Source organism: Temnothorax nylanderi, unplaced genomic scaffold, assembly GCF_030848795.1.
Source record: "Temnothorax nylanderi isolate EJ_2023f unplaced genomic scaffold, tnyl_v1.0 TNYL_tig0113_pilon, whole genome shotgun sequence".
NCBI classification, from domain to species: Eukaryota; Metazoa; Arthropoda; class Insecta; order Hymenoptera; family Formicidae; genus Temnothorax; species Temnothorax nylanderi.
In genome coordinates this window covers 540,924-564,953 of record NW_027249175.1, presented here as the reverse complement: position 1 = coordinate 564,953, position 24,030 = coordinate 540,924, and the positions used below count along the sequence as shown (strand labels likewise).

At 40.6% G+C, this 24,030-nt stretch overlaps 2 protein-coding genes across 2 annotated transcripts in view; one reads left to right on the top strand and one right to left on the bottom strand.

The window, feature by feature from the left end:
- LOC139776176 (gustatory receptor for sugar taste 43a) overlaps positions 1–24,030 on the bottom strand; it is a 236,201-nt gene that overhangs the window by 25,595 nt on the left and 186,576 nt on the right. The window lies entirely within an intron of this gene.
- On the top strand, positions 14,703–15,461 carry LOC139776146 (uncharacterized). Its single transcript, XM_071712656.1, has one exon. It carries the CDS (start codon positions 14,703–14,705, stop codon positions 15,459–15,461), a length of 759 nt encoding a protein of 252 aa, XP_071568757.1.

Here is a 24,030-nt window from a genome sequence, read left to right as displayed (position 1 = left end):
TACGCAAACGATGTGTACCTGGGGGTCGGTGGGGAGACATGGCAGGAAGCACTGTGGCTGGCCAACGTGGCGGCAGCCACGGTGGTGCGCGCAATCAGGCAGTTGGGCCTCCGGGTGGCCCCGCAGAAGACCCAGGCCTGCTGGTTCTTCAACCGGTTACGGCGCGGCCCTGGCAGACCGCGTAGGATCCTGACGGGTAGACCGGGTCGACCCGCCAGGGGATACAATATGGTGCCTGCCAGGGCCGGGCGGGCTCTGCGGGAAGCACCTCCCGGGGGTCTCTGCCTGGACATAGAGGGCGTCCGCGTCCCAATTCAGTCTCAACTAAGATATCTGGGACTGTGGCTGAATGAGGCCGGAAGCTTCAGCGAGCACGTTGCCCGTGCGGTGCCAAAGGCCAAAGCCATAGCAAACGGCTTGGCCAGGCTGCTGCCCAATTTGGGTGACGCAGGCGTGCACGTGCGTCGCCTCTATGCGATGACGGTCCACTCCGCACTTTTATACGGAGCGCCAGTATGGGCGAAGAAAGTGGCGGAGAATCCCGCCCTGTGCAGGCAGCTTGTGGCTGTCCAACGGCTCATAGTGAGCCGGGCAGCCCGGGCCTACAGGACCGTCTCGCATGTGGGGGTGACGGCCCTCGCCGGCATCCCGCCGATCGACCTTCTTGCTAAAAGTCAAGCGAGGGTGTATCGGCCGGTCAAGGCGATACAGGCCGATATGGGCTTTGTCGTGCCCAAGGCGAGGGCCTTGCTGAGGCTGCAGGAGAAAGAGACCCTCTTCTAGGAGTGGAGTATGAAACTCCTGGACCCTCGACTGGTCTCGGGGAGCAGGGTACGCGAAACCGTCCAACCGGTCCTACGGGACTGGGTGGAAAAGAAGGGACGCGGACTAACGTTTCATGCGACGCAGGTGCTCCCCGGACATGGTTGTTTCGGGGAGTACCTGTGTCGCATTGTGAAGGAGCGCACCAGTGGCTGCCACCACTGCCCGGGGGAGGCGGACACAGCGCAGCACACCCTGGAATACTGCCCAGCGTGGGAAGATGAGCGCCGTGTCCTCCGGGCCACGGTAGGAAATGATCTCTCCCCCCCGGCCATACTGCGGGCGGCGGTTGGCCCGCGGGGGAGGGACAAATGGAAGGCGTTTACCTCCTTCTGCGGCCGAGTAATGTCGCAGAAGGAGGCGGCTGAACGCGTCAGGAGGCGGGAGGTTGCCCCTCCTGACAACGAGGACGGCGGCGACGGTGGACAACCACCACCGCCGCCGCCATTGTTGAGGCGGCGTCCACGTTTTCGTCACGGCGAAAATGACGGGGCGAGAGGCCGGAGACAACGGTCGCCACAACGTCGGCGCACTTTGCGCCGTCGCATGAGTGCCCCCCCGGCCGTTGCCCCCCCGCGTTGCGGGGGCGGACAGCGACAGTAGCGGGGGGGCGCGGTTGCCGCGATTACGCGGTGGTCGCCACCCCTTCCCCGCATCTTCCTCCTCAGTCGAGGAGGAGGATAGATGACGGTGGGGAGCGGGAATGGACATCCGCCAGTAGGGGCGCCGTGGTTTGCAGTGGGCCTTACGACCCTAGGGTTCGAGGCCCGCCCCGCACCTCTCTAAGGTGGGAGCACCACGGTTGCCACCCGGCGGCTCTGTCCTTCCCCCCTTCTCCCCTTATGTAGGCTCCTGCCCTCTTGAGGGCGAGTTTCGGATGCACGAAGAGTCGGCCTGCTCCACATATTGTAGGAGGGCCGACAACGGGGGGCACGGACGCGCGGGCGGGGTAACCGCGCGTCCGTCGCAGAATCCTCCAACGTGAGGGGTGGCGGGTTGGGGCTGGTATCCCTTCAACCCGTCACATTAGGAGTTAGGCCTGTATAAGGCCATGGGGCACCAAGTTCCCCGGGATAGACGCCCAATTATCGGGCGCGGCGCGGGGGGGGGGGGGCGGACGAATCAGTGCGTTTCCCGGGACCCCCCTCACATAGGAAAACGCGCCGTGAAGGATACCCGCGGGGGTTTAGCCGGTAAAAATCCGGCACTCCCCTTGCCTCTCCCTGGAGGCAGGGGGGTCTTCCCCCTCCTCTAAACAGAGGGGGCTACTGGCTGAAACCGGGCTTCGGCCCGGGATTCCAGTAGTCGAAGATTTCCCCGCGTAAAAAAAAATAGTTTCCTGGTGAAAAGAATATTATTTTCTTCTTCTTTCAACCTCAAATAAGGTAGCAAAGCATGTTTTCGTATTATACAGGTTTCCGTTGAGGGCGAAAAATGGCGATTTTTACACCCTCTCCTACATTTCAAAAATTTTGGTTATTTAATAAAATATTTAGTAAATATGGATTATTTTAGAGGGGGTTCGTCTAATTTCGACCTATAATTTCCACATTTATCAATAAAGTGGGTTTTTTTATAATTTTCAATTTATTGGTTTGTATATTTATAGCAAAATATACAATGTAGTATCAAAGATGAGTATATTTTATTTCTAAACATCCATTTTATTTGTGCCAAATTGATAAGTGCGTATTACGAAATTTATTACACCAATGCCGTCATATGGTTTGAATGAAACAACGAAAACTACATCTAAAATATTAAGTTGTGAAAAAATAACCTCAGGTTGCAGTCTAACTCAAACCAAAGTTGAAAAAAATTTACTTACACCAACGTTAAAACTGATGGAAAAAATGTGACCTCATTTTAACTATAAGTCGGATCCCGACGTTGGTACAATCTAAATTTGATTCCCCAAATTAGTGCAAAAAAAAATTGGCGTGACGTTGCGAAAACGTTGGATACTAAGTGTGTTTATCTCAACGTCGGGCGGACGTCAAAATGCCGCTTGGGCTGTGATTATAGTTAAAGAAAATAGGGAAAAAAGTGAGTTTTCTGAATGGAATAGGAAATTATATATCGGTGTACACTAGATATATTGTGTATAAGTCAATCATAGCGCCTTATTTTGAATATTGTGCAATGATTATAGAGTGGGCATGGGTGAAACGCTACTAAATCGACTGCAAGTGGCACAAAACCGTGCCATGAGAGTCATTTTACAATGCTCGCAATATACAAAGGTAGAATTGATGCTGCAAACCCTTAGGTTTATGAATGTAAGACAGAGGCTGTTGTACAATGTATGCATTTTTTATTTTTAAGATAGTAAAAGGCATAATGCCAAGACATTTAAGTAGTAGAATAGAAATAGTAGGAGATGTGAGTGGAAGGCAAACAATACAGATCGGGAGTGTTGCAATATAATTTGCGAAAGCGGACAAAAAAGTTTGTTTTATGAAGGTTTGAACATGTATAACGCCCTACCAACAGAATTAAAGCAATGTAAAAGAATCGAACCATTTAAACGTATGTTAAAAGAATATATTGTACCCCGGCTTGGAAAACTCTTAGGGTCCGTTCCGAATTACGCATAAAGCGCGTAGACTGCATAGAAAGTCGTTCTGATTTAATCAATGCGCGCATTAGAAGCGCTTTGGTAGCGCAGAGAATTCCCTAGATTGTACTAACCGTGCTGAATTCTTAGCACTCCTCCCAGCGCATTGACTGCTTCTATGGAGTGCTGTTATTTCGTGGATGCTGAGACCCTCCACCATAGAACCGCCGTAGAGTTAGCAGACAAATTGAATATCAATCAATAATGAAAAAGAATAATTCAAAAATATTCAATTTGTCTGCTAACTCTACGGCGGTCACCATAGGACTGAAACTGGTATCGTGGTTTCCGGTAATACTAGAAAAGTGGAGACACTCCAAAGTAGGGGTTAAAATGACCAATCAGAAAATGTCGTGGCGTCACGTGGCATCAGCGTAATTTCCTGCTAATATCATACTTGGGTTACGTTCCGAAACGTTCTCGCATAGGTGAAGGATCCACAAAACAAACAGCGCATAGCGCAAAACAAGAACCGGATCAACAATTAGTATTTACTGGCCATATTGCTGACTGAAAAGTTGCAGAGTGCCGTAAACACGAAGAAGAAGCTTGATGAATGGTAAGAAAACAATTTAAGGATAAATATTTTTATTTGTACAGAAAAGAAGAAAAATATTCTTTTATAACTGATATTACTGAAAAACCAGGGTCCAGTCACCATCAGAGGAAATGTGAGTGTTTACAGTATTTCAGGTTACGTTCCGAAACGTCCTCGCAGAGGTGTTGCTTGATGAATGGTAAGAAAACAATTTAAGGATAAATATTTTTATCTGTACAGAAAAGAAGAAAAATATTCTCTCATAACTGATTTTATTAAAAAACCAGGGTCCAGTCACCATCAGAGGAAGTGTGAGTGTTCACACAATCCAATGTAGCTACATGAGAGGCTCTGACTACACGATGTAGTCAAACAACGACTGTAATATGTTAACAGCATATAGTATGTAAGCTGTATAATTCTTGTTTTAAGTATGCTAGTTGTAGGATAATTCCTGTGATAATTATTGTGATGCATATATTGTGATAAGTACGAAGAATGGCATCTCTATTGATAGGTACGTGTAAATATCAGTGCAAATACCCAGAATGTACAAATATGTATTATACTGACATAGTAGATAATTCTTATCGAAACAAGCAGTTCTATAGATTTCCTTAAAAAATTGAATTTAGAAATGAATGGAGGAGAATTTGCAATATTAGTGTAAATGTGAAATGTGATTACTTTCGCATCTGCGAAGAGCATTTTGAGCCTAAAAGTTTCACGAATATGTCAAAGAATAAACTGAATTGGAATGCAATTCCTCTTGAAAGTGCAATAAGTTGTATACCCTCAAATACACAGTCTGAAATATCTTCGACCAGTGAACATGACAATATTTGATGCAGGACTCCTTTGATGTATGTAAATGAAAATGCTGAATGCGAAGCCTCTCCGACGAGTGCTGATGATATAAATAACAACGAAGCCACTCTTTCAACAGTCTATGATACTTCTTGTCGTACTTTTCAAACGTCATCTAATAGTAGTTATCTAGCACTTAACTCTAACTTTGCTTTTTGTTTAAATACACAAAGTACAGACTTAACTAAAAATCATGAAAATGATATAGAAATGCTTGTTCCAGATAAAGATGTACAATTTCTAGTTGATGATGAAATGCATAATAAAACTGCAAAGGGATATTTGAAAAGCATCGGTTTATCACAAAAGCAATTGTCGCAAAAAAAACGAAAAATGTACAAAATACATCGTAATGTAATTAGCAAATTGTCTAAATTACGAAAGGTTTTAAAAAATGAAAGACAACAAGTCGCAACTTTAAAAGACTTGTATGACAGAAAAAATTTCAATTTATTGATGATTCTTTAAACACAGTGACAAAACACTTCATACAATCTCAAATTAGAAATGCTAATAGAAAGCCTAATGGAAGACGATGGACAATTGAGGATAGAACTTTTGCACTCTCAATTTATAAACGCAGTCCTCGGCTATATAAATATTTAATTACTTATTTTCAATTGCCTTCTACCAGATTGTTAAAACAGATGCTCTCAAAGATCTCTTTTGGGACTGGTTTAAATAAAATAATTTTAGACAATTTAAGAGCAAGGTTACAGAAAATGCACCCATTAGATCGTTGCTGTGTATTGATGTTTGATGAGATATCGTTAAATAGTGGGTTTCATTATGAAGTCAGTAAACAACAGATTTCTGGATTTGAAGATTTAGGACAATTAGGTCGTACAAATAAATCAACAAACCACGCACTAGTTCCAATGCTGAGGGGTATTCGTAAATCTTGGAAACAGGTCATAGCCTATTACTTTACAACAAATACAATTTCCACTGTGGTCTTGAAAGATATAATTATTACAGTAATTTCGCGTTTACAAAAAGAAGGATTTAATGTAATGGCAACGATTTGTGACCAAGGTTCTACGAATCGAGCAACAGTCGCTCAATTATATAGTGAGAATATCGAGAGTCTCAATGCTCAGAATTACTTTTTAGTTAATAACAAGCGAATATTCGTTATTTTTGATGTTCCTCATCTTTTAAAAAACACTAGAAATGGCATGCTTCGTTGTCGAATTAAGTTTTTTGAACACAAAGAGGCTGATTTTGACTACATAAGAACTGCTTTTAATTTACATCAAAAAAGAATGTTTAAGACATTACCAAAACTTAAAAGTGAATACTTTAATTTTAAAGATTCATATGTAAAGATGAAAGTCAAAATAGCTGCTAGACAACTTAGCAGTTCTGTTGCTGCAGCGATCGAGAGTTTTGTTGCGGCACGAACTATGCCAGCTGCTTCTCTATACACTGCCGAATTCGCTCAAAAAATTTACGATTTATTCGATTCGTTGAATAGTTCATGTTTAAAACCTCGCAGTAGTAAAAAATACACGTGCGCTTTGTCTGAAAATTCTCCAAATTTCTCCTTATGGGATTCAATGCTCGAAGAACTATCACAATGGCGTTTGATTGATAAACATAATGGTAAAGACGTTACAAGTCAATATTCATTTATTAATGGATGGATTATCACTATTAAATCCATAAAAGAACTGTGGAAATTCTTACATGATTTGGAGTTTAACTTTCTTTCTTTGCGACCGTTAAATCAAGATCCTGTAGAAAATCTTTTTTGTCTCATCAGGCAACATGGTATAACAAATACAAATCCGACCTGCCATCAATTTATTGCACCTAAAAACATCTGTATTAAATAATTTGGTTTTACCGATAAATAATGGCAATTGTGAAAATGATGACTGCCAGCCATTAGACAATTTATGTGTTGGCAACAGGTCATAGTGATAATATTAATGATGATTGCTTTTCAGAAGAGAATGATATTCTATTAGCTCTAAAGAACATCAAAATAACAAATAATGAAGATGAATTGCTTACAGAAAATTGCCAGGCGTTAGCATATATTGCAAGATATATATTAAAAAAGATAACCATTCCACAGAATTGTGAGACTTGTCAACGCAGCTTATTTTCAGAAAGTACAGAAAAACATATATTTCTTTCTTTCAAAGAGCACGATGATGTTACTCGATTAATATACCCAAGCGAGATTGTTATGCAATTTATAAAAAACACATAAATGTATGTATAAATTTTTGAATGAAAATAGGCATACTTTCTGGTTAGCTGATCGTTTTAAAACGTATTATGAAAATTCTGATATGTTTATTCAGTTGTGTCCATTGCACGATTGCGAGCGTATGATCTTAAAAAATTGTGTGCCATTTTTAATTTACAAATATATTAAAGATAATAATCCAGGAAGAATAATTTCACAAGGACATTTAAATAAAATAAAAGAATGGTCAACTATGAAACCAAAAACGTGAGTCAGGTATTAATATTAAAAAATGTAATATTCTTTTATGTCATAACAGCCTTTTGAACTTTTTATTTTACTTTTATTTTATTTTTCAACTGTTCCTGGTAAGAGATACCTTCTATTGTAAAAAGAGAAGAGATACTCTTGATTGTATCAGTCATTTTATTTTTTAAATATGCTATTACAGAGCTGTATGATATTTTATGTAAGTTGTATTGTTATTCTTGTGCGAATATTTTTAATATATTATACAAACATTTCCTAATATATTATATTTGTGTGACATATATTTTATTTCATAATAAATGTCTGTTTTATAAATAGTGTTCATTTTTGTTTTCATTAATTTTACATAAATACATAGATATACATCATTTATTTTAAATTTCAATATTTAAATTTTAAAGAATTATATCCCCTAATCCTACATTGCACTTTAGTTCGCACTCCACCACGAGATGGCAGCTCATCTTTTTGTTGCCTATCTTATACAGAGCTTTCATTTCTAATAGTATATGTTCTGTGCCCCCCACCATCTGGCACGGACGCGCGCACACAGCAGCGAGCAGCCGTGTACGTGTGCGGCGGCTGTGCGCTCGGCGTACGGCCAGCTTCGAGCGGCCGAAGAGCGTAGACATACATCTGCCGTCTCTTTCTTGCTCGAGCTAGCGTCGCCAGCCACGAGAATCGTAAAATCCTATCGTACTCGGTTCGCGCGTCTTACTCGCTCTTCGCGTGTCCCTTTCGCACTAGGCGCGAGACATTATCGCAATATAAGATCTTATATTATATTTGAAGAAAATTATTTGTTCAAATGTATTTAAATAAATGTAGATATTATAAATGTATTCAATTTATATCTTTTATGTACAGGATAAATTTCAATATAATTAAAAGATTTATTTAATTAATAATTTTTACGTTTTAAACAGGAATCTTTATTAAATCGACGCAAGTGGCGAGTAACAATAACGCTTAATCACGACGTTTCGACCCGGGGGTTTGGGTCCTTCTCAAGTGTCTTGTAACAAAAAAAACGGTAACGCCTGAATTAGTTGGAATTCTAACAATAGTATGACGGAAACAATTAGATGTCCTACCTATAAAATGGCATGGAACTATCGCTCTCACGTGAACCTCTTAGGAATACGAAGATTTTACGTTTTAATTGTGACATAATCAAGAGACACGATAATGTCTCGCGCCTAGTGCGGAAAGGGACACGCGAAGACGCGAGCCGAGTACGATAGGATTTTACGAATCTCGTGGCTGGCGATGCTGGCTCGAGCAAGAAAGAGATGGCAGATGTATATCTACGCTCTTCGGCGGCTTGAAGCTGGCCGAACGCCGAGCGCACAGCCGCCGCACATGTACACGGCTGCTCGCTGCTGTGTGCGCGCGTCCGTGCCAGATGGTGGGGGGTTCCAGCGTCCACGAAATAACAGCACTGAGTTCTATTTCGACTTGAGGCAGTTGATGCGTCTGATGCGTTTATGCAGTCTGTGCGCTTCTTGCGTAATTCGGAACGAACAACGGACCGTATTGACCTCTGACAAGAGACAGGAATTCGTATAATGTTACCCGACAACTGACACTTTTTTTTTAAATTCCCGGGAAAAAAGGATTAGATCTGACCAGATTAAATTATATCTCAGTAGATCAAATTTTATCTGGTCAGATATGCTCAGATATGACTTCTCATGTCTGCGCAGATTTGGTCATATATGCTCAAATATAACTATATATAACTATATATGGGGAGTAATCTGGTCTTCGACGGCTCAGATCGGACCATATCTGCTCAAATCGGATTATATCTGCTCAGATTGACCATATCTGTGATTGAATTTCATCGAAACAGTCCAGATCTGACTGTACCTGTTTAGATATAACCATATCTAAATGCAATCCAAAATACATTACACCTGATCATATCTGTCCAGATATAAGTCGAACTGAGGTTGTGTATGATCGAAAACTGTTTAGGTATGATGATATCTGGCCATGTTTAACTATAATAAATTAAATGTTCGATGATCGATATTCGTCTAATGTGATATTTAAATATATAAATATGAATTTATTTATACGTAGCAAATTAAAGATATTTAATTAAATATCTTTGAGATAATTATATATAAAAATAATTTGCGATAAAGATATAACATTTACAGAAAACAAGTATTTTTTATAAACAAAAAAATGTTAGTTATTTGTTATAAAAGCACTTTCATCAATTCGCCTTATATCTAAAATACAAAAGACAATCACAGAAATATAAGTTATTTCGTACATTGTAAGCTTACAGATGATGGATAAACAAAAGTGAAAAAATTCTCTATTTGATTATTATTTAATAGCTAGATTACATTAAAAGTTTTGTTGAAGTTATTTGGAGACTTGCATAAATAATTACCAACGCATAAATAATTACCAACTCGAATAAGAATTATTAGAGACTTTACATTTTTTACTTTAATTAATAAGAATTATTTACTGGTTATACAGGGTGTAACAAAACGGTCTAGAATCGTTTGTTGTAAAAAAGAACAGAAAAAAATTATTTTAAAAAATTTGTTTGCATTTTGTAGACGCCTTCAATTTTGCAAAATTGCAAATGTAAAGATTAATAAAAATTAATATTATTACTCGGTTCCTTTTATTATTCTACGTATAAAAGTATGAAGGTAAAGTTATCGAAAAGTGAATACTTTATAAGATATCTCATATTTTACATTAAAAATGTCATGACAAAGAGTGAGAACAAGTGTCCATAGGCAAATGGCTTCATTTTTTTCGCATTCGATTTTGGTCACAAAGTAGGTACCAAACGAAAGGTCTCGTCAAGCTGATTACAGATATGTCAGTCTCAGTGTACCTATTTACCGTTCCAGAGATATCCAGAGCATTTTCGATCGAATCGAGGAGGTAAGAGAGCTTTATCTTAGTGTTTTGAAAACGTCTTGACAAGGGTTACAAGAATATGACATAAAAAATAGGGGTCCCCGTTTAAAGAACTCAATGTGATCTTGATGTGACTTTCCCAAAATTGTTTAAGGTCAAATCACAATATCACATAATGGATAACTTGGTATCCTACAACTTTTGTATTGTTATGCCCTTGTCGTTTTGGCCCTGAACCGAACTGCGTTTAGCAGAAGACGTGCGGCGTCTTTAGTAACGGAGTTGCTTGGTTACGGTTTAAATGAGTTCTCTCCCGGCTTTCCTGACATTAAGGTACGTGTCTCCGATTTGTAAAGAGAGTTCGCAATAAACGCTGAAATTCCTTTTCTATAACGAGTGTGGTTATTCTTCCGCGATCCCGGGAGTACGCGGACGCGTTCGCAAGTGCGCGCGACTCTTAGAGCGGACGGAGCGTAACAGTATAAAACATTTCTTCCGAAAACGTCATCTTTCCGAGATAATTCAGTGTCCCGACCTTTTTGTTCTACCCTGTGCAAATGTCGGATCATCCGATAGATGGCATTCGATGAGATCCATTTCTTGTATTTAAAATATGACAAACGATAGTATAAGAACGGTATATAAATCAAGTGTACGGTACAATTTATAATATTTATATCATCAGTTGCATCGCACGCTTATAATAAAGTGGCACACAATTTCGAATTAAATCGATATATTTATGGTTTTATAACATTTTACATCCCTTCATAATTTTTATATATATCTGAGCAGATCTGGATACATTCGGTAAATAATTATATCTTGGCAGATCAAATTATATCTGTATAACCAGTAAATAATTCTTATTAATTAAAGTAAAAAATGTAAAGTCTCTAATAATTCTTATTCGAGTTGGTAATTATTTATGCAAGTCTCCAAATAACTTCAACAAAATTTAATGTAATCTAGCTATTAAATCTCCCCCGACGGGTTCCTACCTTGCCGAAGCCTCGGGCGGGCGTGCGTGGTTCGCGGGACGCGGGGGACGACGGGACCGCTCGGCGGACCCGGTGTTCTCGGGGGCTGCGGGTGGCCGCCCTGAGGCGGGTGGGGGGCGCTTAAGGGCGCGCACGGGGATCACCCGCTCAGGGGTGTAGCCGGGCGCGCCCGACCAAGAGAAACCCCCCAAGCCAAGGTGTGAGCAACCGTGCTGAGGGTTGCGTGGCGCAGGGGGTGCTGTGTCACAAACGGTGCCTCCCGAGTACTGGGCGATCTCCGGGAGTATTTAGCCAAGCCCCGGGCATTCGCGGCTCTGCCCGGGTGAGATCGCGCGACCGCGGGACTCGTGGGAAAAAAATGGAAAAAGATAATAATAAACAACAATAATAAAAAACAACAAAAACACGGAGTATGAGGAGGTCCTCCAGGGCGTAGCTTAGGTGACGAGCGACCAGAGGAAGCTAGACCGGGCAGCTTGGGGAAGGAGCCGGACAAGGTCCAACCACAAGCTGGTAAAAGCCGGAACAGATTCAGTGGAGCGGCGCGTCGTCGCTACAGGAAACAGAAGCAGATGGAGGGAAGGAGCGGCGCTGAAAATCCTGCTCCAGAACCGAACTCTGCGTCGCCAGCAATGCAGGAGACGGGGGAGCGAGCATCCGCTGGGTCGTGCAAACGGCTCAGATCGGAACAGAGCACACCCAGTCCTTCCAGCATTGCACAGCTGGGCAAAAGGCCTAAGATCGCTGTAGATCAGAGGACTTTTGCCCAGACAACATCCGGCCTAGTTAGGGTGGCCATGGTTCCCATGGAGTATCCCGAACGAAAGCTGGACGATAAAGAGGCTGCGCTCTTGAAGGAAAAGGTGAAGGAAAGTATTCTTAGCATTGCGAGGGGTACTAAAGCTCCCACCTTTAAGGGGACCTCAGATAGGGACGGTGCAGTTATTTTTAACTGAACTGATGTAGAAACTGAAGGATGGCTTCGAAGCCTAACTTCAGTAATAGATCTAAACGGGGTTCAACTACGTGCAATGCGACTTGATAAACTGCCTAGGCGGCATCGAGTTGTAGTGCATGTGGAGGACCCTAAGATGCCTGTCAAGGAAGCGATAGAACTACTTGACAGGCAAAATGAGGGACTCCAAGCCGCGGACTGGGTGGTCGCGAGGGGCAGTGAGAGTAGGGATGCTACGAGCTGCTCTTATTGGGGAGGGAGCGTTAAGGGCTCTTAAAGCGCTCAACTTTAAACCCTTCTGCGGACTCGGCCAGGCAACGGTTAAGCTGCCTGGATGTGATCGCGGAGGGGCATCAAGTAAGAAGGAGGACGGGTCGGGTACTGTCAAAAATGGCAGACTCGAATATCCCCTTCATTCAAATTAACTTGCATCACAGCAAAAGCGCCTCGGCGGTACTAGCCAGGTGCGCAGCTGAGATGCACACAAAGCACTTATTCCTCATCCAAGAACCGTGGCTCATTAAGAGGCACATCAGGGGTCTGGGTGGTTGTGGTAAGTTATTTAAAGCTGACAATGCAGAACGACCAAGAACCTGCATTGTGACAAAAGGACTAGACGTTTGTCTATTACCACAATTCAGTGACGGCGCTGTAAAACTGAAACTCAAAATGGACGACGGAGGGTCAGGAATCTTATAGTGGGGTCTGTTTATATGCCCTACGATTCGGAAGAACTGCCCCCCTTCCCAGAGAAACATGGTAGAGTTAGTAGCTTATGCGAAGGAAAGGGGGCTAGAGCTACTCTTGGGGTGCGACGCGAACTCACATCATCTGGTGTGGGGAAGCACCGACATAAACTCAAAAGGGGAAAGCCTACTTAACTTTGTTATAAACACTAACTTACAAATCCTAAATAGAGGAACGGAACCCACCTTCCTGGACTCTAAAAGACAGGAAGTGATAGATATTACGCTATGCACAGGAGGCGTGATAGATCTGATGGCGGAATGGAGGGTCTCGAATGAACCTTCAGGGTCCGACCACAGGCAGATCCGTTTCGACCTTGTGCGAGTACGAAAAGACGAACAATGGGGGAGAAACCCCAGGAAAGCAAACTGGGAGAGCTTTAGAGCTGACTTAAGGGGAGATATACACCTAGCATGGTCGAAAAAATCGATTTTTTTTGCATTTCTTGAAGCTTGAGGTCTCAAGAATATCTGGTTAAAATTGCAAGTCAATATCTCGATAAATAACGAAGTTACAGCCGAGAGAGTGAACCGTCTCCGAGAGCGCGCCGTGCCGCCTGTTTTGTGGCCGAGCCGAGAGGCAAGCGACCCTTCGAAGAGAGCGTGTCTAAACCTGTTTACGATTCTATTGTGTTTTTGGGCGTGCTCGGGTCCAGGTATAACGGAAATATCACACGACCGTTATTCTTTGCCAGAAATTAGACGCGTTTAGTCAGTAGCTTGCCGTTCGTGCAACTGCGTTACAGTGAGTTTTCGTCTGTGAATACATATTCTGAGGAAAATGGATAACAGATATAAAGGTTCTCGGGAAGCTCATCAATCCGGATCTTTTCGCAAAGATCGAAGCAAGAAGAAGATACCGCCCAAAAATCGATATACTGCCGAAAAAGTAGAACTTTCCGACGAGAATATTAGTTCCAGTGCCAAAAAATTGAAGACTGATCGTGAGACATCCGCACCAGAAGATCCAAACATCGGGTATCGAATTTTGAATTTTCTGGCAGTGTTTTCTGCCTTATCGGAATGTGTAAAATGCAAAAAGTGTGATAGTGATGTTCGATTCTCAATAGAAAGCACTCGAGGGCTCGGTTTTAAAATTGTAGTTTCGTGTTCATCGTGCAAACCGACTTTCATTCCTTCGTGCCCGTACATCAAGACAGCTTACGAAATAAATACACGATTCTTTTTTGTTATGCGTTTATTGGGGATTGGTTTGCGTGGAGCTATGAAATTTTGTGGCCTCATGGATTTACCGCCCCCGGTTCAACAAACGACGTATGATACGATAATTGAGAACATTCATTCTGCTGCTTCAAGTATTGTTTAATTGGTGTTAAAACAAGCTGTAAAAGAAGAACAACAGGAAATAACAAAACAAAATTCGAGTGATGATATAAAAAAACTGACCGTTTCAGGAGATGGTACGTGGCGAAAACGTGGTTTTACTTCATTATATGGAGTTGTGGTTCTCATTGGTCACTTGACAGGAAAAGTCGTTGATTTTATTGTAAAGTCTGCTTATTGTGCTGAATGTAACTATTGGAATAAACACGTCAATACCGAGCAATATCAGGAATGGAAATCTAATCACGAAGAAAATTGCCAGGCAAATCATGTCGGATCGGCAGGCAAAATGGAAGTAGACGCCATGAAGGAATTATTTTCAAGATCTGTCGAAAAGCATGGAGTTATGTACATTAATTACATCGGGGATGGCGACTCTAAGACGTACACGGGATTAGTGAATGCGAAACCGTATGGTGATGAGATTGAGATTATAAAAAAAGAATGCGTGGGACACGTTCAAAAGCGAATGGGAACCCGTCTTCGCAAATGCAAAAAAAAAATCCTGGAATCGGCGGCAAAAACAAATTGACGGCAAAGTTTATAGACAAACTGAGCATTTACTATGGCTTAGCCATTCGAAGAAACAGTAACTCCAAGGATGACATGAAAAAAGCGATATGGGCAACATTCTACCATTACGGCTCAACAGACAGCAAGCCTGAACATCATTTTTGTCCCGAAGGCCCCGAATCGTGGTGCAAGTGGCAACAAGCGAAAGCTAAAGGAGAACTGAAGAATTTCCGTCACAATTATTCAGCATTGCCAAAAACGGTGTTAGATTCCATCAAACCAATTTACGAAAACCTCAGCAATGACAAATTGTTGGAACGCTGTGTTGGCGGATACACACAAAACAGCAATGAGAGCTTCAACCAACTTATTTGGAAGATAGCTCCAAAAACGATGCACAGCGGGGCCAAAATCGTTAACATTGCTGCATTTCTTGCAACATGCACGTTCAACAATGGTGTCACGTCATTGTTAGAAATCATGAACGTGTTAGGAATATCGGTCGGATCGGGCGCGCACTTGTACGCTGCGCAAGAAGACGAAACTCGCATAGCGAAAGCCGAGCTGCAAGCGCAAGAACAGACTAAAGAAGGTCGAATACGGCGTCGACAACAAAATTTAGAAAATATGAACATTCCGTTGACCGCAGGAGACTTACACTATGGAGCTGGTATCGATGATTCCATGTAAGTTGACAAATTTCATGATTTATTCATTCCCAAATTTTCAAACGCGTTTTTCTCAAAACCACGTTTTTCAAATCGGTACCCAAAATTTCTCGAAAACCAATGAACCGATTGCCTTGAATTTTTTTGTGGTTATTCTATACATCATTATCTAGTACTTGTCATAGGATTTTTTTTTCGTTGCTTAGTTTTTGTTTTATAGGCAAAATAATAACTAATTTTTGGTCGAAAAATCGCTATGTTATGTTCAAACGTCCGCCATTTTGTCATAAATCGATATTTTCAAAATCGGCTATGACAAGTACTAGATTATAGTATCTAATTTAATAATCTTTTTGGTTTTTTTGTTTCAGATGATTTTTGAAGAAACGCCAGTGGGTACCGTTTACCCGGATTTTTTTACGGCGCTCCAAAGATTATACCACAACCTCGTCAATTTTTGATTTTTGTAAATAAAAAAAATTGGACATATTCCTGAATGTGTATACTTTTAGATAGAAAAACTCCCAATCCGAAATTTCAAATAGTTTTCCTTTAAAAAATTCACAAAAATGACCTTTTTTCCGGCCTCCTAGGTGTATATCTCCCCTTAACTAGTCGGCTAAAAAATGCACCGACCAGGTTTCACACAAAGGAGGACCTGGAGGTTGCATCGAACTTTATGAGTGATGCTATCAGGGAATCCTTTGAAATGAATTGCCCATTGGAACCGAAAAATGCTTCGACCAGGGTCTCATGGTGGAACAGGGAGCTATCGGGACTCAGGGCTGAGGTAAGAAAGCTCTTCAATAGGGCCAAAAACGTAAACACGCCGGGAGCCTAGGAAAAGTACAGGAACGCTCAGCGGAGTTACAAAAAGGCGATAGTTAACGCGAAAAAGATGGGATGGAGGAACTTTTGCGAGAGAATTGAGAGTGCTCCAGAAGCATCCAAACTGTGCAAAATCCTCTGCAAAGAGAGTAACCCACAGTGGAGCTGCCTTAAGCTCCCTAGTGGGGAATTCACCGAAACAACTGAGGAGACTTTGAACCATCTTATGGAAGTCCACTTCCCGGGATTCCAGAAGTCCTCCTCAGCCATGGAAAGCCAACAACAACCTAGGGCTACCTATAAGCCCAGAGCATGGGCGTTGTCAGCAAAAGTGGTCTATCCACAAGCAGTGGAGTGGGCAGTTCGTTCCTTTGAGCCTTATAAGGCATCGGGACCGGACGGCATACACCCCATACTTCTACAGGAGGGACTGGAAGTGATAGGCCCATTGACCAAAATCTTTAGGGCAAGCATCGCTTTAAGACATGTCCCCCAAACATGGAGAGCCACCAAGGTGGTATTCATACCCAAGCCCGGCAGAAATGGACACATCAGAGCTAAGGACTACAGACCTATTAGTTTAACATCTTTCCTATTGAAGACCTTGAAGAGATTGATTGATAGGTTTCTCAAGAACGGATTATTAGTGGACCACCCTCTAGCCAATGCTCAGTATGCCTACAGGGAGGGCAGGTCTACGGAGACCGCCCTACACCACCTGACGGGCAAGATAGAGACACAACTAGAGGCGAAAGGATACGCTATTGGAACCTTCTTGGACATTGAAGGGGCTTTTGATAGCACCTCGAACATAGCTATCAAGGAAGCATTGATCAGACATGGAGTTCCGGAACCGCTAGTGGATTGGGTGGAGAATATGCTGGCGGGGAGGAACCTAACGGTCATGCACAACGATACTATTATTAGTGGTAAAGGGGTGACCGCAGGGAGGGGTTCTATCCCCCTTGCTGTGGCGCCTCGTAGTCAATGACCTCCTAAAGAAACTACAAAGAAACGGCTTCCTGACCTATGATTATGCGGATGATAGCTATAGTGATCACAGGATCCTTTCTAAATATTCTAAGGGATAGAATGAACGATGCCTTAAAAATCGTCCAAAAGTGGTGCGAGGCCAAAGGTCTGATGGTTAATTCATCAAAAACCAGTATAATAATCTTCACCAGGAAATACAAACCAGAACCTATTGAGCCTTTTAAACTCTGGGGGAAGGCAATCCCGTTCACAACATCAGTTAAGTATTTGGGCCTGTTTATAGATACCAAACTCAGCTGGAAAGTACACCTTGCAGAAAGCAAGAAGAAATTCTACTTGTGCATGTGGATGTGTAGAAGAGTCATGGGCAAGTCTTGGGGCATTAGAGCTAGTATAGCACTATGGCTATACAGGGCGGTGCTGTTGCCGAGGTTGCTCTATGCGTCTGTGATCTGGTGACCCAGGACAAAGAAAGTGGAGGCAAAGAACCTTCTCAAAAGCCTACAAGGTAGTTACCTAAGAGCTGCAGTAGAGGCTATGAAGACCACACCCACGGAGGCGCTAGAAATTGCACTCTGTGTACCTCCACTGGACCTTGCCGTGGAAAATGCAGCCAGGAACACAGCATATAGACTAAAGTGTCAGGGAGAATGGAGGAACACAGGTCTGGGACACACAAGGCTTGGCCTACTCCAGAAATACCCTTTCACTCTAAAACAGGATAGAACCCTAAGGAGATACCAGTAAAACATTTCAAGATACGAATACCAACTAGGAAAGAATGGACGGACCCGAAGGGAGTCAGGGATCCCAATGTGGATCTATGGTTCACTGATGGGTCAGGCATCAACGACCGCTTTGGAGCGGGTTTTTACGGACCGAAGGATGACCACAGAGTATTCCTGTGGGAAGCCACTCAACAGTTTTTACAGCTGAGATACTGGCTATCCTGAAATGCACGGAACACCTTCTAAGTAACAACATAAGGGGAAGGAAGATAAATATCTTCTCGGACAGCAGGGCAGCTATACTGGAGCTAGCAAAAACAACTACCGAATCAGCACTGGTTTGGGATTGCATGCTAGCGCTAGAGAGACTAAGTGGACTTAATAAAATCACCTTGGTATGGGTGCCTGGGCATCAAGGAATACCCGGAAACGAAACCGCAGACATACTGGCCAAGAAGGGAGCAAATGAAGCACCATCTGACCAGGTAGCGGGAACACCCTTCGCAGTAGGAAAGGAAATCATCAAAGGCTGTCTGAAAAGGGAGCACTTAACCAGGTGGGAAAAATAAAAAACCTGCCGCCAGGCCAAGACTTTGATGAAAAACAGCATACCAGGAAGAGCTAAAGGACTACTGGCGCTGAACAAGCAAAAACTGAGAGTGACGGTGGGGCTGCTCACTGGTCACTCCGCCTTACTCAGAGCCCATCTATTCAACCTCGGACTCGGAACAAAAAGAGTGCCGCCTATGTGGGGATGAGAAAAAAGATAACGTGCATATACTGTGCCACTGTCCGGCACTTATATGCAAAAGATATAAAACCTGAGGATGAACGTACCTAAGTCCCCAGGATCTGGAAAGTGCTAGGGTTATAGATCTAATAAACCTGGTACAAGGCTCAGGGCTGACCCTAGAGACCTAGCAAATAAAAGAGTGGGGAGGCATAAAGGATCAGTAAGATCTAGGTGCCGTCGGGGGCCCCAGTGGAACCACCCACTTTCCTACTACTACTACTACTAGCTATTAAATAATAATAAAATTGAGAACTTTTTCACTTTTGTTTATCCATCATCTGTAAGCTTACAATGGCAATGTACGAAATAACTTATTTCTCTGTGATTGTTTTTTGTATTTTAGATATAAGGCGAATTGATGAAAATGCTTTTATAACAAATAACTAACATTTTTTTGTTTATAAAAAAATATTTATTCTCTGCAAAAATTATATCTTTATCATAAATTATTTTTATATAATTATACCAAAGATATTTAATTGAATATCTTTAATTTGCTACGTATAAATAAATTCATATTTATATATTTAAATTTTACAGTATGAATATCGATCATCGAACATTTAATTTATTATAGTTAAACATGGCCAGATGTCGTCATATCTAAACAGTTTTCGATCAAACACAACCTCGACTTATATCTGAACAGATATGGTCAAATGTAATGTATTTTGGATTGCATTCAAGTATAGATATGGTTCAATCTAAACAGATACAGTCAGATCTAGACTGTTTCGATGAAATTCAATCACAGATATGGTTCGATCTGAGCAGATATGGTCCGATTTGAGCAGATATGGTCCGATCTGAGCCGTCGAAGACCAGATTACGCCCCAATATAGTTATGTTGCGCTGCACTCCGCTATTTCTTTAGCACTCGCGTTCACGCCGCGCATTCCCGGATTCGCGTAAGAAAGAAGCACTCTTTTAAAAGGAGGATCTCAGGTTTATTCAGGTTCAGAACGATAATACAGAAAAGGTTTGGAGAACAGGTCCAAACGGTTCGAATCTCCAGATAAATCTGACAGGCGATGATAAATCAATAAATCCATATGTGTCCCGTTGTCAAGGGACGCGCTTCGGCTTGAAGCTTCTGCGGAGCGGAGCCAAGTTCAGCCCACAAGTAACGGGTGTCTCGGCACGGGCGCAACACTGCCCTCCCTCTTCAAGATGGTCGTCCCGACAATCCAGAAGGGCAGCTATACAAAGGTCTCTGTTTTCGGGACTTCGAGACGGATTCCTGCCCTACCCCGAGCTGCTGCTGCGGGTTATCGGGCTCCGTACCCTAGGGTCCTCTTCCTCGGGAAGCTCGGTCCTCTCGACCTCTTCCTCCTCGGGTCCCCTGTCACGGCCTCTCCTGGGGGAGAGCTGTCCAGGCTCGTCCTTTTCGCCGGCTTCAGGACGACTCCTCTTAAAAACCGCTTCTAGTCCGGCCCGGCGTAGATCCCTTCTTGTTCCCGGCACTGACTCCTCTTGAAAATCTTCGGACATGGGGTGGGGACTTCCGTGGACCCTGCGTCCAGTGATGGAAAGTTGGATAGGCTGGACGCAGCGAATTTCCCCCTCCACTACGCACACAGAGTAACGCTCGGTCTATCGGTGTGTCGGCAGCGCTCGGCATTGCCGAGCGAGAGGGGGAATATTACTCCCTCCTTGTCGCTCTCACTTAGCTCGCGCGATCGTCGCCCGCCGATGAAAAAGTGGGGAGTCCATCAGTAACGTACACCGCGTGGCGCGTAGATATATGCACGTCTAACCGTTAATTTAGGCGGGAATCGACGGAATGCGGCCGGCACAGGGGCAATAGCTAGGTTATAGGTATAGATAAGTATAGGTAAGTATATTGTAATAATTACATATATATATATATTTTTTTTAAACATGGAAAAGGAGCTATCAAAAAAAGTAGAGTTCGGAAATTCCAGACATCATGGTTAGATGAAGCGATCTTTAAAGGATGGTTAGCTCCCCATCCTATTATAAAAGATAAAGCATTATGTACATCGTGTAATAAAGCTATCGTATGCATTAAAACACATTTAATTCTACATTCGCAGTCAGCCTCACATATTCAAAAAGCATCTTATCAAAATTTAAGTCAAGAAACAGTAGAAAATAGTACAAATTCTCTTTCTCATAAAGATCAAGTAAAACGCGCGGAAATAAAATTCAATGCCTTTATTGCTGAACATAATGTTCCTATTCAAATCGCGGATCATTTAATTCCCGTAATGAAAGATATGTTTATAGATTCCAAAATTGCATCAGATCTTTCACTCAATCGACATAAATGTAAAAACATTATTACACAAGTAATAGCGAAACGCGAAGTTGAAGAAACTATTAGTAATTTACAAACGTCAAAATTTTCAATTTTAATAGATGAAAGTACTGATATTACAGATACTAAAACCATGTGTGTTCTTGTCCGATATGTTTCACCAAAAACTAAAAAAGTGATGACACAATTATTAGATTTAGTTCCTTTAGACGCTAGAGATTGTTCTGCTGCAAAGCTTTTCGAAATTTTTAAAAATCTTCTTAAAGAAAAACAGATTCCTTTAAAGAATGTTATTGGAATGGCAAGTGACAATGCATCTGTAATGGTAGGATGCAATAACTCTTTTATGTCGCGTTTAAAATTAGAAATTCCGGGCTTAGTAACATTAAATTGTATATGTCACTCATCCGCGATTATAGCTAGTAAAGCTTGCCATAAATTACCGCAATCATATGAAACTTTAATTCGAGCCGTTGCTTCGTATGTCTCGGGTAGTGCAAAGAGATGTGCAATTTTGGGTGAATTTCAGGAATTTTTTAATGGAGAAAGAAACAAAATTTTAAAATTATCAAATACAAGATGGTTAGCTTTATATCATTGTGTAGTCCGGTTACTTAACAATTGGGAAGCTTTAAAAAATTATTTTCTTTTGGCAGTAGTAGAAGACAAATTAAAATCCGCTGAAACAATTTTGCAACAATTAAATGACTATACGATTAAAGCATATTTATTATTTTTAAAATACGTATTAAATTTTTTTAATAATTTTAATGCCTTTTTCCAATCTCGCGACATTTTAATTCATAAAATATTTGAAAGTAGTCGACAAATAATTATTGATATCGGTAAAAATTTTCTTGTACCACAGGCGTTAAAAGATATAAATAATATTATTTTAGATAATCACATAAAAGATGTCAATGATATATATGTGGGACCTGAATGCGAAAGCCTTTTACAGACATTACCTTTAGAATGCGCGCAAGGAATTAAAAGAGATTGTTTAAATTTTTATGAAACTTCACTTCGCGAAATGTTGAAACGTTTACCATATAATGATGTTATTTTTGAACAATTAATGTTTTTACAGCCAAAAATTGCACTTTACTATGAAGGTAGAACAAAAATTATAGATTTGACTTTACTTGCAACGCGTATAGGATGTATTGATATTGAAAAATTAAATTTTGAATGGAAAATTCTACCTTCTATTTATAATAATGTTCAGAAAGCTCAGTTGGAACTTTTAGAAATTAGCGATATGTGGAAACAAATATTTGAATTTGAAGATATTAGCAGGGGAAAAATGTTTCCAAATTTAGAATTATTAGTTCATTCAGTTCTTTCTTTTCCCCCATTCAAATGCCGAAGCCGAACGCGTTTTTTCCATAGTTACAGATGTAAAAACTAAGAAAAGAAATCGATTAGCAAATAATACTATTTCTGCCATTTGTAATATTCGATCTAGTTTCCAGGCTAAAGGCATTAATTGTACTACTTTTGAAGTAGAATCCGAACACCTTAAATTATATTCATGGAAAAATTTAAATGCATTCGGTAGTTCATAACAATAATTTTTTTATTTAATTATATTTTTATTGAATTTTTTTTTATAAATCGCATTGTGCTGATGTCTGGTCGGTGCATGCTAGAAAACGATATGTGATATATTGTTTTAATAATATGTTTTAATAAATGTTTAACTTTTTGTAGTTTTATCTCATCACGCACGCACACACAACGTGCGTCGGAAATGTTCCTGATGGACATAACATTCGTTAATTTTATTTTTTCTTAATAGAAATGTGATTTTGTTTTAGTTTGTTTCAGTTTTGTAAGTTTTCAAGATTTTATGGATTACAGCATTTGATATTAAATAACAAAATATATGTATTATGAATGTGATACTAGATTATTAGAGTATTAGGTTAGTAATACAATATGTGATAACAGAATATTATATTTATTTCTTTTATTTCACTAAATTATATTAATTTTTGTTTAATTTTTTAAAGATATTTTTGATTTTAAAAATGTGCAATATTTTTGTTATACAGATACTGGTAAGGTTTTTGGCAGTTTTCCTTACCCTTGCAATAAATGTTGGTATCTGAAGAGATTTCTGTCTAATAAAATAATGTTTTATTACACAAAATTTTGTGTTTATTTATTAAATTATTTAACACCATTTCCCTTTAATTCCTATATTCTAATATTGCATATATCATTTTATGTTTAATACGTTAAAATAATAGTACATTTTTTATATTAGTTAAACAATAATAAAAAACTTGCACATTGCTTTCTCATAGTTTTTAAGTGTGCAAGTAGAAACCTGTAATTGAGCCTGAAGCCTGTTTTTTTATGCATAATTATTAGTAGATATTTATTAATTTGGCTTCCTCATACAGGAAGCAATGTGCAGGTTTCTACTTGCGCACTTAAAAACTATAAGGAAGCAATGTGCGAGTTTCTAATTGCTCACTTAAACAAGTTTCTACTAGCATACTTAAAAACTATGACGAAGCAATGTACAAGTTTCTACTTGCACGTTTAAAAACTATGAGGAAGCAATGTGCAAGTTTCTACTATTGAAATTCTAAGACAAAACATTTTTTAAACGTACTTACTAGTTTGCATTTTTTGCTTATAAACTTAAAATAATTATAAAAAAGAGGTTTTTCAGATAGTTAAATATGTTTTTATTGGTTACAATTTATGAAATTCAAAATGTAATATTTTACAGAATAAAAAATAACATTACAACAGTGAATAAATGCGATACAAAATATGAAAGTAGGTAAATAGTTTATATTGTTTCTTTACATAACGTTTAAATTTAAATGTTTAAATCTTTATATTTTAAATATTTTTTTAAACTTCTTCTTCGAGTTCATTTTCTACTAAAATCGTAGGGGAACAATTGGAGCAGTTGTCGCCGTTGCATCCTGAGCAAGCTGGTGAACAG